The sequence below is a fragment of the Nansenia antarctica genome, assembly GCF_963989245.1.
Source record: "Nansenia antarctica genome assembly, chromosome: 14".
Classification (NCBI taxonomy): Eukaryota; Metazoa; Chordata; class Actinopteri; order Argentiniformes; family Microstomatidae; genus Nansenia; species Nansenia antarctica.
The window spans coordinates 24,798,527-24,815,305 of NC_137684.1; the positions used below are offsets into that span (position 1 = coordinate 24,798,527).

Below are 16,779 nucleotides of genomic sequence, written 5' to 3' on the forward strand. Positions count from 1 at the left end.
CACCAACGTTTTTGTTTTTTAATCTCTTTTGACGATGTTTGATTGCGCCTTTTTTTTGATGTAAAGCACCCTGTGCATCCGTGCTGAGAAGGGGCGCTATAGAAATAAAGTTTCTAAGCTTACTTGTCGACCCGGGCTAGCCCTGTAGTGGAAAAGCACCATTAGGCTACTCTGTTCTCCATGGCATCCTCCCGTCTGAAGAAGAGGAGCGGCCTGGCCCCTGAGCCGGTGCCCAGGATGCAGCCGGCTATGATGATGTTCTCCAGCAAGTACTGGTCCCGCCGGGGCCTCTCTCTAGACTCTGCCATGTTCGACCAGCAGCAGCAGCACCACACCGGAGGCCAGATGGTGAGCTGCTCTTGGACCTCTCTGTGTCATCCACAGTGCAGTAGATCAGTGCTCTTTTTCTTTCATTCTGGTCCTGATGGGACTGACTCACAGGGAGCGCACATCTCTGTTGCTGCCCAGCACTCCATGTAATGCAATAGACGGATGGCTTTATTAATGTGCTGATTGATTGATCGATTTATTGATAGCCTATTGGATAGCCTATATTGTTATAAACGGTGGTCTTGATCCACCAGTGCGCCCGTTGGAGAAGAACAGGTTCATAGCCTATGTGCTTAGAGGATGTTTTTCTGCACACGTCTGGTTAGATGCCAAACTACATTTCGTTGTGTCAGTACTAGATGTGTACAATGACAATAAAGTTGAATCTAATCTAATCTAATCTGATCTGATCTAAACACTACTAAGGCATTTTCTCTTTTCTGAGTGATGCTCATATGTAGGCTATCTAGTGTTTAAATTGCTCAGAAAAGAGGAAATCCTCTCTCCTGATCTGATCTAATCTTGCACCTAGTTGCCTTCAACACTCTGGTTGTGTAAACGCTAAGAAGAGGAGATGGAGTAGATTTGTAGCCTTATCGTGACGTTAGAATTATAAGGTTCTATCTCCATTTTTGGTCAAAATTTAGTTTTTTTTTTTTTTTACATAATCTGATCCATTAGGTGTTTATTCATGCCTGTGTGGTGTTATTTTAAAAATGTTGACATTTTTGAGTTAGTAATAATTCATAAAATACAAAGGTTCCATCTCACAGAACATAATTAATGGAATGTAAAAACTTTGACGCTCAATATCTCTGAACTGCCCTAAACGGAGATCATAGAACCTTATCATTCTAAACGGAGATAGAACCTTATCATTCTAAGCTCACGTTATGTCAATACTCTTCATATGTTCAAGTTGGTTGAGGCAGTAAGGAAACGTTTCTAAAGAGATCTACATTGTGGGTAGACTGAGACTCCGGTTAGACTTTATACGGTGTGTTATTTATTATGCTCCACAGTTGCGGCGGTCGTCCTTCTGTCCCATCGATGAGAAGCCCGACAGAGAGAGCCTTGAGGCGGGCGCCGAGGCAGGGAGGACCGCTGTCGTGTTCTCTCTGAAGAACGAGGTGGGATGCCTGGTCAAAGCCCTGCGCCTGTTCCAGGTGGGTGTCTGACAATCACTCTCTACTTATGCTCTGTGTGTCCTATTTCTCCAGTAATGCACATTGTGGATTATCAATCAAGTGTTTATAACATTTGTCTGATTTGGTCGGTGTTCTACGGGTTGCAAAGTTGGTAAATGTCACTATAAGTAGCGTACAAATATGGTCTAAATGAATATGGACACCACACAGGCACCATCTTTTTAAATGATTTAAAAATCAATATTTTGCAAGCGATACATATTACATGTACATTGTATATAGTGGAAAAACACATTGTTACAAAAATTACAGAAATAAATATTTAAATCAGAGAAACCTCTAATCCTAAATCTAAATCTGTGATTTATCCTTTGCTAGATTAATTACAAAAATATGCTAAGTAACCCCACCTACCTCAGGAGAAATGGGTGTGTTCTGGTAATCAGACAAGGCTGCTCAGATCTTAGTGTGAGATCTCTGGCGCTCTGACACTATCTTTTGTCATTGTCAGTAATGCCTGGCAAGAAAGGTTAGATGTTTGACCAACCATATAAACAGGTAGCAAATCCCACTACATTCATGGCCTTCATGATTTAACCCTGTCAGTCTTTGTGGTGGTGGAGAACTTTTATTCGAAAGTGAAGAAAACAAAATGAAATAGAAAAGTTCATATAAAAATATTATAAAATCTCTATATTTTTTTTATCTTATAAAAGATAAAATCTAGGGCTTTGCAGTTAAATACTAAACTGATTTGCTATGGATTTCTAGTAGTAGGTTTATTTAGATTAAATGATATATTTGTTTTCAAAACCCCAGCTTTGAGATTGAATCTAAATATTTTTCTTTGAGCTAAACATTTATATCAGTCATCATCATGTAAATTAAATATACTATTTGTTCTTAAATATGTATTCAGCACAGATAAAATATAAACTATATATATATATATATATATTTTAGGTAAATATATAGGCTATATATTATTATTTTGTATGTGTCTTGTATGTGTGTATGTGTGTTTGTATGTGTCTGAGACTCATACTTATATTTTGTCCAGGTGTATACATCTATTCATAAGTATCGTTCAATGGCACCCCAGAGTGTTCAAGATTATTACTAACTGAACAATATTGTGCAATAAACCTTTTCTGCAACTGTGGCTGTGAACATCCAGGAGAAGCATGTGAACCTGGCTCACATTGAGTCGCGCATGTCCAAGCGCGTCGCCTCCGAGGTGGAGATCTATGCAGATTGCAGCTGCACCAAGAAAGAGTTCAACGAGCTGTTGCAACATCTCAAAGGTCACGTCCACATCCTGTCCTTCAACACGCCTCAGCACCAGTGGTCCACTGATGCAGGTACCTACAGCACAGTAACTCTCCCTCCGCATGAACCTGTGTGTCAGGGCTACTGAGTATAGAGGGACACAATCTGCTTCTGAGTAAATGTCTCTGCATGGACGTGTGTGTGAGTAGGCTATACTGAGTGACTTATCCAAGAAAAAATGATCAAATGTTTAAAACTATTATCATGAATGTCATCATTTGTATATGTTTAGACTAGTAGATTTCAGATTACGAGTGTCTATCGTGTTTTTTCTTGTTAGATGGGGAGGGAGTTCCATGGTTCCCTCAGAAGATCTCAGAACTGGACCAGTGCTCTCACAGGGTGCTCATGTACGGATCAGAGCTGGATGCCGACCATCCAGTAAGTCGTTATCGTTGGTATCCTCAATCCTCGCATAATATCTGATTCATAGTTGTTTTGTGATGTGTCTGTGTATAGTAATAATATTAATATTAATGATAATAATATTGCATTTGATTTGTATTGCACTTTTCATTCAAAAGAATCTCAGAGTGCTACAGAGTTAAACAAACATAATAAGCCTAAAACATAATAAGTTAAAAACAAAAACAGCCTAAAAACATAATAAGTTAAAAACATAGTAAAAAAAACACAAAATAAATCACAAGAATGAACACAGGTTCAACAGTCAAAGGCCTTTTTGAATAAAAAGGTTTTTAGGCCTGTCTTAAAAGAGTCCAGGCTCTGTACTGCCCGTAGCTGGCTGTATAATATCTCGTGGCCAGAGCATGTAAGTGGTGAGGTCATTTGAGCGGAGCTCATACCTGGAGCAGGTATTCAAAGCATCGGACCGTTGGCCTTCTCTCCCATTGGCCTGGTCATCCACTCCACTTGCAATGTTTTTTTTCTGAGCGGTGAACGGTTGTAGTGGAGCGCAACCAGAGCCGTGTGAGCGAGGAGCGGCACACCCTGTGTGACAGCCAGGCATTTGACATTACATCCTGTGTGACTTTACTCCTTATCTCTTGACATCCTCCTCCGTTTCAGGGCTTTAAAGATAATGCCTACCGCCAGAGGAGGACGTACTTCGTGGAAGTGGCCATGAATTACAAATTGTGAGTGCAGCATTTGCTCTCCCTGTTGCTTTGATTAAAACATTTAAAAAAAAAAAGTTTATATTTATTATATTAACGGTGCAATTACACTGTTATGGCTATGTATTACACTGTATTAAATGTTATTGTAAGATACAGTATACACATAGTTGCTATTCCTACCCCAGTGGATATGACATAATAGTAGTTAGATAGATTTAGTTTAGCTAAATACATTATAAGACAGTATAGGTACAGTATTCATCTGTATCCCATTTTCACCCACTTAGCGGACAGCCTATCCCTCATATGGAGTACACACCGGAGGAGGTGCGGACCTGGGGAGTGGTGTTCAGGGAGCTCACCAAGCTGTACCCCACCCACGCCTGCAGAGAGTACCTGAAGAACCTCCCCCTGCTCACAAAGCATTGTGGGTACCGGGAGGACAACATTCCGCAACTGGAAGATGTGTCCTTGTTTTTGAGAGGTATGGGCAGATCTGCAGTACCTCAAAGTCTGCAGTTCTTACCACTGTCAGTGTCACTACATACATTCCAAATACATTGGCACAAAAATCAATACACAAGATTGTCGTAGCCTCCACTAGCTAACCATTGTGATCTAACCTTCACTGACACAGAAGCCTCACACACACCACCTGTTCCAAACTTGAAAGCAATAAAAAAAAAAAAGTGACCGTGTTGCGTGAGACATTTTATTCAGTAGAAGTCTCCACGTTTATAGTATCAACCAAAGTAGTTTGTTAATTCACGGACAGAAAAACAACACGACCACATCGCACTCAGTTTGGCCTTGAGAAGAACCGTTTAATTATGCGCACCACTTGTATGTCACACATGTCGCACGTTATGATGACGACAAGATACTAGCATTAACATGGCTTTGTCTATCAACTCAAATATGCTTAACAGACCGCAAAGACATAACAAAGCGGTGAGACTTCTGTACTGTACATTCATTAGTGAAAATTGACCAAATCCTGATCCATTATTGCTTATATATTATCCACTGACTATTTTCAGAAAGATCTGGTTTCACAGTGAGGCCCGTGGCAGGATACCTCTCACCACGGGACTTCCTGGCCGGTCTGGCCTATCGAGTATTCAACTGTACTCAGTATGTACGCCACAGCACCGACCCCCTCTACACACCTGAACCGTGAGTACACATCACCAGAGCCTAAAGCACACACAGGATGTTTACAGACTCACAGTGGCAGACATAGGTTTGCTTGAGTCTGCCTGGGGTGCTGGGTGGGCAGGGTTTGCCATTGGTTTCATTGTGCCAGGTAAACTCAAGGTAAACTCAAGGTAAACTCAACCAAGCACAGCTTGAAGAATGGAAGAATTGAAGCACAGCTTCAGAAGAATTTGAAAGTGAGGTCAAGAAAATCGTATATGATTTAAAGCATATTACATTTTAACCATTCAGCACGCACTTTTGTCCAAAGTGATTTACAATGAGAGATTACAGGGACATTCTCCCTGGAGTGATTTTAGGGCTGAAGTGCCTTACTCAAAGGGACACAAAGTGGTGGTGTTCCCAGGTGGGATTTTGATTATATGACTTCAGTGTAATATATCCAACGTATGTTCACAGGGACACGTGTCATGAGCTGTTGGGTCACGTGCCGCTCCTTGCCGATCCAAAGTTTGCCCAGTTCTCCCAGGAGATCGGTCTGGCGTCCCTAGGAGCCTCTGATGAGGACGTGCAGAAACTAGCCACAGTGAGTCACAGAAACTAGCCACAGCGAGTCACAGAAACTAGCCACAGTGATTCACAAAAGGCCACAAAAGGCCCAAGCCCGGCACAGAAGTCACCACAACCAGTGTTGGAGTTGAATTCCATTTGAATTCCATTTATGAAAGCATTCAAAAATAAACATTGTATTTTGAATTAATATGTTATTCCTATTATGTAAACAAACGTGTTTTTCCAAGTAGTTTCAGTCTTCCTTTATTCCTGCAATATTGGGGTGGCTTTGGTAATGACTGATTTGGTAATGACTGATTTGGTAATGACTGATTTGGTATTGACTGATTTGGTATTGACTGATTTGGTATTGACTGATTTGGTAATGACTGATTTGGTAATGACTGATTTGGTATTGACTGATTTGGTAATGACTGATTTGGTATTGACTGATTTGGTAATGACTGATTTGGTAATGACTGATTTGGTAATGACTGATTTGGTAATGACTGATTTGGTATTGACTGATTTGGTAATGACTGATTTGGTATTGACTGATTTGGTATTGACTGATTTGGTAATGACTGATTTGGTAATGACTGATTTGGTAATGACTGATTTGGTATTGACTGATTTGGTAATGACTGATTTGGTAATGACTGATTTGGTATTGACTGATTTGGTATTGACTGATTTGGTATCAAGTTATTTAAAAGGAACTTTAATACTGACCGTATTTATTGTGTTTTGTTGACAGTGTTATTTCTTCACCATTGAGTTTGGGCTGTGCAAGCAGGACGGTCAGCTGAGGGCCTACGGGGCTGGTCTGCTGTCCTCTATAGGAGAGCTGAAGGTAAGGCTGTGGCGCAGGAGGTAGAGCCGGCGTCTAATGATCGCAAGGTTGGCAGATCGGCGGTTCAAGCCGCGGCTGGCCACATGTCGAAGTGTCCTTGGGCAAGACACTGAACCCCAAATTGCTCCTAGTGAGCAGGCCGGCGCCTTGCATGGCAGCTTGCCGCCATTGGTGTGTGAATGTGTGTGAATGGGTGAATGAGAGGCCGCTGTAAAGCGCTTTGGAGCAGCAAAAAAGGCGCTATATAAGTACAGTCCATTTACCATTTTACCATTCCACGCTCATTCTGCTCTCTGAATGTCCAGTGCATCATGGGATGGCCATGTTCCTAGCTCACCATTGGTGTGCGTCTCAATTTTTGAGACGCAAAAAACTGCAAAAAAACTGTGCGCAAAAAAACTGATTTATTTAAAAGACTAAACATTTTAGCCTGTTTAATGCCACTGGTGTTGGTTCGGCAATGCGGCATTGATCTGTCGGTGTGTGAGTGTTGTTGACCAGCAGGAGACTAGAGTTGCGACTACGAATAGGTTGTCTTGTCCTAGGAGTGAGACTGTAGGTGCTCTGCTATCTACTTGTATCGCATGTTTCCATTATGTTTTAATGCTTTTAGTCCTTTTCCTTTTAATAGGGGGAGGGTGAATGTATTTTGAAGCGCTCAGATAGGGCTATGCGGAAAAATGGTTGACATTTTTGTATTTTAGAGGTCTGATTCCCTCCATGTACTCACCACCCCCCCACACATAACGATCAGTCACTAATAGACACTAAGAGCACACACACAGCCACCATAAATGACATGTCATTGCTGCCCTCCTGTCCTCAGCATGCCCTGTCTGACAAAGCCTCAGTGAAGATGTTTGACCCTGGGACCACCTGTTACCAGGAGTGTCTCATCACAACCTTCCAGGAAGTCTACTTTGTCTCTGACAGCTTCGAAGAGGCCAAAGAAAAGATGAGGTTTTTTTACGTCTTCTACCAATTCAGAGCGTGTGTGTGTGAGTGTCTAGTCTAGTGTATAACTGTATGCTAGTAAAATATGTTTTCCTTTTGGTTATATGAAATCATTTTGTCCAATGGATTATTGGTATAATATATATTGGATAATGCTCCACAAAGAACAGAAATTCACAACAACCCACAATTCCCAAGCAAATATGCTCCCTTTTGTTGCAAGGGCAGTGTGGGTAATTGTGAATTCATGTTCTTTCTGTTGTATTATCTCACTAACTAATGTACCTGTGATCTTGGTTCTTGTTTGATTCTAACTGTAGTATGTCTGCGCTTGTATTGATGTATGTATGGAACCTAAAAGGGTTCAGTACATACAGTATATAGAAAAGCGGAAAATAGCAGAACCATTTACTGAGCAATGTGTTATCTGATTCAAATTGAATCAGCACAACTTACTTTATGAAATTGAATACTTTAGTTAACCCAACTTACTATCCTAAATTAATTTGACTTAAGGTTAAGTTAACCCAATTTACTATCCTAAGAGGGTTTGACTTTAAATTAAGGTAACCCAACTTACTATCCTAAGTCGACTTAAATCAAACTTATAAGGCAGACAAGTAATTATTCTGTTTTACAGTATAAGTCGGACACGCCCATCTGTTTCCTTCTAGTAGTTCCACAGTTTCCAGTAATCATCAAGTCTATCAAATGTGTTTTTAGGGGTGTACCCTGACTGAACAACAACATTTCCCAAAATTGGGACAATAAATTGAAATAGATTGGTTGACTGTCAAGACATCAAGTTGACTACAACTCCCAACAGCTGTTCTATTCCTCCTTTCATCAAATCTGCTTTTATCCTCAACAGGGAGTTTGCCAAGTCGATCAAGAGGCCTTTCTCTGTGTACTACAACCCTTACACCCAGAGCATCGACCTGCTCAAGGACACGCGGAGCCTGGAGAACGTGGTCCAGGACCTCCGCAGCGACCTCACCACCGTGTGTGACGCCCTGGGCAAAATGAACACCTACCTGGGCATCTGAATATGACGGCTGTCCCAGTAAACAGAGAGTCCAAAAGATGTCCAGATGACGTCTTTCTAGGACGTCCAGATTACGTCTTTCTAGGACGTCCAGGTGACGTCTTTAGGACGTCCTAGAAAGACGTCATCTGAACCCACATTCCGGCTTCCCTGAGGACATCTTTTGGACTCTTTGTTTACTGAGTAGCCTTCCCTGATCTAGATGTACTTTAACCAACTAATTTCACTACCGCATCGTGTCACGTCATAGGAGTAGCACAAAAGATCTGGGACCAGGCGACTGACCTTGTTCAAATAGTATTTTAAATAACTTCCAAATATTTTGCTGTGCTTGAGTTTGCCTGGTGCAATTGAAGTAATGGAATAGTCCCAAATCTGCAAAGCCCACCCACCTAGCACTCCAGGCAGGCTCAAGCAAACGTTCAAAGTGTGAAAAGATTTAAAATACTTGTGGTGACTGTTTCCTCCTTAGTCACCGCGACTGTTGAACTGTGAACTTTAGTTGACTCGTGATACCAACACCGACGACTTCTGTACGTTGCAATCATTTGTTTACTTTAATATAAAAACATGATACACTAAAACAGTTTCGCGTGTGGCAACACGGTCAAAGACTGTGTGCTCACCAGTTCAATCAGTAACACCTGTGGCTACCGGTGAGCTCACCTATATACCTGTGCACTCCTATGCCCTCGCCACTCAGTGGTCAACAGTAAACATGACATCCAGCACAGACATAATGGCTGCAACACTCCGGCTCCTATTTGTTCATTGGCTAGAGACACTAACAAATACAATTCAAACAACAAAGCCATTATGCAGCAACACCATACATACTGTAGCAAGAGGTTTTCTTAAAAAAATCATAGTCCATAATCCCAAAAAAAACGACAGTTACTGTGCCGCTTGCAGAAGACACAGCTTGGTGATGGGCCTGACCAGAACGCTAGTCTTGGTCTTGACCCTCACAGAACGTACAAATCCACGCTTGTCCGCAAACGTGTCCTGTATTCGGCCCAACAGCCAAGAACTGCGAGGAGCGGTAGAGTCAGCTACCAAAACCACGTCTCCTGGAACAAGATTCCTCTTCTCTCTATTCCATTTGGAACGCTCCTGGAGTAAAGGTAAATACTCCCGCATCCACCTTTTCCAGAACAAGTCTGAGATGTATTGCACCTGTTTCCAGCGTCTCCTGCCATAGCAGTCTTCATCTTTAAACAATCCTGGTGGTAATACAGGCAGTCCTTTCATTGTCAACAGGTGACTGGGAGTAAGAGCTTCAAGATCATTTGGATCATCAGATACCTTTGTGATAGGCCTATCGTTTAAGATGGCCTCAACTTCACACAACACTGTGTGAAAGCTCTCGTCATCCAATGTCTGCTGCTGAAAAACGGAGGTAAGTATCTTCCTTATCATCCGGATAATTCGTTCCCACACACCTCCGTGGTGGGACGCAGCAGGTGGGTTGAAACTCCACTCGATTCCATCTTGCAGAAAAGCTCTCTGGATTTTGCTGTGGTTCAGAGAATCCAGCGTCTCTCTCAACTCCCTCTCTGCTCCGATGAAATTCGTTCCATTATCCGATCTCATGTGCACAACTTGCCCACGCCGACAGATGAATCTTCGTAGAGCATTGATACACGAGTCTGTGTCCAATGAGTAGGCGCACTCCAGATGGACTGCCCTGCTTGCCATGCACGTGAAAATGACCCCGTAGCGTTTCACTTTGCTGCGTCCTCTTTTCACTTCCACTGGTCCAAAATAGTCCACTCCCACATTTGTAAAAGGAGGAAGATCGGGAGAAATCCTCTCTTTCGGTAAATCGGCCATCTTCTGTTCACCTGGTTGTGCCCTTTGTCGCTTGCAGACTCCACAGTTTGAAATCACTTTCCTCGCTGCAGTATTGGCATTTGTAATCCAGTAATTTCTGCGCAACCTGGAGAGCATATGATTTCGTCCGGCATGACCCAGCTGGTTATGGATGTGCTTCAGAATCAAAGAGGACACATGATGCTCCTTGGAGATAATGACGGGATGTTTTGTGGTTTCAGGCATTGCCGCCTTGCCCAAACGCCCTCCGACTCTCAGCAACCCCTCTTGCAGCACAGGATCCAACTTGTAGATAGCACTGTCCCGTTTTACTCCAGAACTACCAGATGTCAATGCTTCAATTTCCTTGTGGAACGTTTCCTGCTGGCTGAAGTACATTATGGCTGTTTCCGCCTCCTGAAGATCCTTCACCGACAGACTTTGTCCACCAAGAGTACCTTTCAGCTGCTGCATTTCATCCTCCACTTGAACATGAGGATTCACTTGGGCCTTTTCCTGTAAAAGCCTTCTCCTCTGACTCAACTTTAGTAGAGTCCTTGTCACCTTCATGAACCATGCAACAGAGTTTCTTAGCTTCTTCCAGTCTGAAAAGTATGTCATTAGCTGGTGAGTGGCATTAGGGCTGTCGGCAACCACAACAGCGTTTACCATGAGATCCCTCTTTACCTCTGGGTCACCTTCAACAATGACTGAGTCTGATCTTTCACTTGGCCACTTCCCCTCTGACATTCTCAGAAACTCTGGTCCTTCAATCCATCTGTTTTGTGTCAAAAGATGTTCCACTCTCAGTCCTCTTGAGGCGTCATCTGCCGGATTTTGTGCCGTAGGGATATATCTCCACTGTGATATGTCAGATTCTTCCCTGATGGTGGACACTCGATTGGCAACAAATGTGTGGAACCTTTTATCCTCGTTTTTGATGTACTTGAGAACTGAGGTGCTGTCTGTCCAAAATACAGATTTCTCCAGTTCAAGGCCCAGTTCTGCTTGAAGCATTCGGTCAACTCTGACTGCGACAACAGCAGCTGTGAGCTCCATGCGAGGGATCGTCATTTGCTTCAGGGGCGCCACCCTTGCCTTGCCAAGGACGAAGGCGACGTGACTGCTCTCTTCATGTTGCATCCTGATGTAGCTGACAGTGCCATATCCATCCTGGCTGGCATCAGAAAAATGATGCAACTGAACACTTGTTGGTTGTCCAAAGCTTTTTGGCTTAAAACATCGACTGACTCTGAAGTCTGTCACCCTTTCAAGGTCAGTCAACCACTTTCTCCATTTCTTTTGTAGAACCTGAGGCACTGGATCATCCCACTGATACTTCATGCGACAAAGCTCCTGCAACATCATTTTTGGCACGAGTGTAAGTGGTGCTAAAAATCCCAAAGGATCATACACAGAGCTGACCATGGACAAGATTCCACGTCTTGTGTGCGGCTGCTCTTTGATGGCGAGCTTGAATGTGAATGTGTCCGTCTCAACACACCAGTGTAGGCCCAAAGCCCTCTCCAATGGCAACTTGTCTTGGTCAAGATCCAGGTCATGCATAGGTGCTGACCTGTGCTCCTTGGCAATGGCCTGCAACACTTTACGGCTATTGCTAGTCCATTTTGTCAGCTGGAATCCTCCTTCTTTGCATAGTGCCATTAGGTCCTCAACCATGTGCACAGTCTCCTCCTCCGTTGACAAGCTCTTAAGCAGATCGTCCACATAAAAGTTGTGTGTAAGGGTGTTAATCACTTCGGCAGGGAATTTGTGTTTGTTATCTTCCGCTGTCTTGTGAAGGGCGTAACACGCACAACTGGGTGAGGAGGCCGCACCAAAAAGGTGAACAGTCATACGGTGCTGCACCGGCTCCTGTTTGATGTCACCTGCTGGCCACCACAAGAACCTCAACAAATCAGTATGTTCATCTGCAACCTTGACCTGGTGAAACATGGCTTTCACATCTGCCATGACTGCCACTGGTTCCAGTCTGAATCTGGTCAGCACTCCCACCAAAGAGCTGGTCAGATTGGGCCCTTGCACCAGCTGCTGATTTAGCGATGTTCCCCTGAACTCGGCCGCACAGTCAAAAACGACCCGCAGTGTTCCCTTCTTGGGGTGACGTACTCCATGATGGGGTATATACCACATTTTACCATCAGGCTGATTCAACTGATGTTGGGGTACTCTCTCCGCGTATCCTTTGCTGATAACATCCTCCATGAAAACGACATATTCACGATGGAAGGCTTGGTCCCGCAGAAACCTCTTCCGTAATCCACAGATTCTCTGTTTAGCCACACTGAGATTGTTTGGAAGCATAACAACATCTCTCTTGAAGGGGAGTTTCATCTTGTAATGTCCATCTTGCAACTGGACTGAGCTGGATACGACATCCATGAATCTCCTGTCTTCTCTGGACATCTCCTCTTGTTCACTTGAGGTCTTCTCGTTAAAATCTGTATTATACTGATTGACAAGCAGCTCCTCCAGCTTATCCACTGCAATTCTATTCACAACCACCGGAGAGCAGTCATTTTGCTCGATGCAGATTCCTTGGAGGGGTCCACTTATCACCCATCCCAGCAGGGTTTTAAAAGCGTACGGCCCCTCTCCAACACTGTTCACCACCTCCCAGGGTTCCATTAGCCTGGAGGCATTGGTGCCAATCAGCAATTCCACCTGGGCTTGGATGTGAGGGATGCAGATGCCATTCAAATATGACCACTTCGCCACTTCTTCATCTGAGATTATATTAGATGTTGACACAGGCATTTTCTCTTGGGTCAAAACTTCAGGAAGGCTGTAAAACTGTCCATCGTTACAGCCAGCAATCTCCAAACCTTGAAGAATAAAGCTAGAAACTTCCTGATCTGGCGCCATGGTACGCAACTGAACCTTTACTCTCCTTCCAGTCATTTTCAACCTTGTCATCAAGCTTTCAGAGCAGAATGTTGAAGTGCTTCCTGGGTCCAAAAATGCATATGTTTGAATTATTATGTCACCTTTGGAGGACTTAACTTGCACTGGGAGGATTGAGAGAATGCCGTCACTGCTACCGGCTCCTGTATGTCCAGAAAAGGTAGAGATGTGTGTGTGGTCACTTGATTTTTCCTGTAGCCCATCTGTGTCAATTTTCTTTTCCATGTTTATGTGGAGAACACTTGGATGTTTCTGACCACACACCTTGCAACTCATGCGCCTTTCACAGTGTTTGCTCATATGTCCAGTTTGCAAACAAGCAAAACAAACGCCTTTCTCCTTCAGGAAACTTATCTTCTGTGTGTGTGCTTTCTTTTCCAATTGTGGGCATTGCTCCAACCCATGCTCAAGGGAGCAACACAGACACAGATTTGATTTTGTAGTCTTGTACTGTACACTTTGTCTCTTGCTTCTGTCATTACTTGTAGACTCTGCAACATCACTCTGTTCAGTGTTTACAATAGTTGTAGCATAGGCATTTCCCTTGATCCTTGATGGTGATCTGTTCCTGTCACCAAATGGTTTCTTCTCTACAGGCTTAGTTGTTTTTTCATAGCTACTGTACTGTAAATCTCCAAAAATAGGTTCGGATGCAATTCTCACTTGGCGCTCAACAAAAAGAACAATATCTAACAACTGAGCTCTGCGCTGATGGCGCTCCCAAAGCTCACACGCCTTTGTTCTCCATTTTTCTTTCAACTTGTAGGGGAGTTTCTGAATCACGGCTCGCATGTTAGCTGGCATGTCAAGTTCATTGATGTATTTCAATTCTTCCATTGCGTTACAGCACTCACGCAAAAGGAGTGAATATGCTTGCAGTCCTTTGACATCCTCAGCCTTCACCAATGGCCAGCCAAGCACCTTGTCCACATATGCAGCGGTAATTTTCAACTCATCCCCAAAATGCTCCTGCAGCAGTTCCATTGCTCTTTCATAACCTCTGTCGGGAGGCATAAGTTGACAACTGCGGACTAGCTCCTGAGGCTGCCCTCTTGTGTACTGCTGTAGGAAGTACAAACAATCACCTTTGTTGTTGGTCTTATTTACCACACAGTGTTGAAATGCTCGGACGAAAGCTCTGTATGACAGAGGATCTCCATAAAACACTGGAATTTCTCTTATTGGAAGGGAATTCATGTTTTGCTGTTGCACCAAGAGCGCCGTTATTTGATTTTGTGATTGAAGTAGACTGTAAATATTGCCATCCTGGGTGTTAGGAGAAGGTACAACACCACGGTTAGCCTGACCGTGAGAAGATTGAACGGCATGTTCAGAATCCTGACTGTGTGAAATCTGCATGTGAGGAGATTGTATGACCTGTGCAGCATCCAGAATGTGGGAAGATTCCATGACCTGTCCAGAATCCATCATTTGGTTTGTTGTTCCATGTCTCTTTAACCTTGATGCCTTCTGGTTGGATTGTGAATGAGACTGTAGGCCTATATTTTGCTTTGGCTGCACATACATGTTTTTCATAACAGTGCTTGGAAATGGATTGAATTCATTGGCCCCAGGATTGAGAGGTGTTTTCCTTTCCTTTGTCTTTGCACCTTTCTTTGTGTACGATTCTTTAATTGAACTCCCTCCATCAGATTTCATAAACACTGCTAGTTTAGCAGAAGACACTGCAATCTCGGTGTTAAGTTCAAGCTGTTCCTGTTTCCTCCGAAGCTGCTCAGCCTGCTCCTGCAATACATGTTTGTCACGCAAAGCAGCAGCGCGCGTTTCTAGTGCAGCTTTCTCGGCTGCAGCTTCAATGCATTTTAATGAGAATGTAGAAGATCGGCCACTCCTTGAGCTGCCACGGCTCTTCTGTGATCGTTTACTTGAAACCTGCGTTCCCACATTAGAAACACTGTCATAAGGATGCACCTCATCTTCGTCGTCAATTTTGTAGTGATTCACAGCTCCATCAACATCATTATTGCTTTCCAACCATTTTGTAACTGCACCAGTCGATTCATTATCCATTTCACATTCCAACCATTTTGTAACCACATCTGTAAATTCATTGACACTCAACATTTTGGCTTTATACCACACTTCATGCTTGTCAGCTTCATCGGCTGGCAGCAAAGGTAATAGAGTTGTGTGTGCATTTTGTGCGTCATGGCACATCAGTTTAAACTTGTCAAACTCGCATTTCACTGGTTCTTTACCATCCTTGTTGCTGTTAGACATCAGTTTATTAATAGTCTCCTTTAGTTTGTTTGCTTTGTTCAAATGACATTTTCTTTTTGTTTGCAAAGTGTCTATTTTGTCTAGCAAAGCTTTTGTGGTGAGCTGCCTTTTGCGTTTTAAATCCTCTGGGCTCATTTCCACAGGGCTGGCAGTAGCCACGCCCACCAGCTGTGCATCATCACAATTGTTACTTTGCGCTGTAGCCATTGTATTCAGTCATTTGTTTACGCTTTGTTTTCAAACAAATTATCTCCAGCGACTTGGCTACTCACCACTCAACGGCAGATTTCCGCTGTAGCAATTCAATCACTCACCCAAAGCTCTGAAACGGGTGGATCTGAAATGGATAGCTTACTGAAGTCGAGTTGTCCACTGGTCCTCTCGGTTCCATACATCGGTTTCCAATTCTTCTTTCTTGAAGCGCAACACTTCACCAATTAGTCCACTCGCCCAAATGAGCTAGTCTTTGACTTAAATGTGGTGACTGTTTCCTCCTTAGTCACCGCGACTGTTGAACTGTGAACTTTAGTTGACTCGTGATACCAACACCGACGACTTCTGTACGTTGCAATCATTTGTTTACTTTAATATAAAAACATGATACACTAAAACAGTTTCGCGTGTGGCAACACGGTCAAAGACTGTGTGCTCACCAGTTCAATCAGTAACACCTGTGGCTACCGGTGAGCTCACCTATATACCTGTGCACTCCTATGCCCTCGCCACTCAGTGGTCAACAGTAAACATGACATCCAGCACAGACATAATGGCTGCAACAATACTATTCGACCCATTTCGTCCAGGCTATAATGGCATCTCTTGTTAGGCCTGTTAACTTCCTTATATTATTCGTTTCACATCATTAAGGACAGAAAAGACTTTCACAGCAAAAAACATACATAGAATAGATGAATAATATGTGTTTTGCTTAAAGAAATTATAATTGTCAAAAGAAAATGACAAGAAAAAAGCGTATATATTTTTTTCACTTAATAAAAGCTAATTACATAGTAATCTTGTGTGAGATAATGGAAGGTCAAATATCAATCCAGTGTTTGAAGTTCTACCATTTATTTTCTTTTTCTCTAGAATACATGATAGAGAATAATGCTTAAAGCGCCAATATGGTATTCAAACATTAACAAATAGGTGCTGTCTGGGGTAAGTAGCTGGAGGGAGGGACTGGAGAAAGGTATCATAGATGGAGCTATGCATGCAAGTGTTCAAAACGATAGTTGAACCATATTTTGAAGCTATACAAAGTTTGTTTACAATGACATTGTTTACAAACAGTGGAGTAAAACCAGCTTTGATTGGGTAACACAGTCGGAGTACTAAGCTCATAAGTTATAT

The 16,779-nt window shown here is 43.0% G+C and overlaps 1 protein-coding gene across 1 annotated transcript; it reads left to right on the plus strand.

Moving 5' to 3' along the window:
• Positions 1-225: 225 nt before the first annotated feature.
• On the plus strand, positions 226-8,449 carry tph2 (tryptophan hydroxylase 2 (tryptophan 5-monooxygenase); the record flags this gene model as incomplete). Its single annotated transcript, XM_080545031.1, has 11 exons — positions 226-348; positions 1,353-1,496; positions 2,656-2,839; positions 3,055-3,188; positions 3,837-3,904; positions 4,174-4,370; positions 4,927-5,062; positions 5,504-5,630; positions 6,354-6,449; positions 7,276-7,409; positions 8,275-8,449. Exons 1-11 carry the CDS (start codon positions 238-240, stop codon positions 8,447-8,449), a joined length of 1,506 nt encoding a protein of 501 aa, XP_080401157.1. The 5' UTR covers positions 226-237.
• Between the last annotated feature and the right edge of the window lie 8,330 nt (positions 8,450-16,779).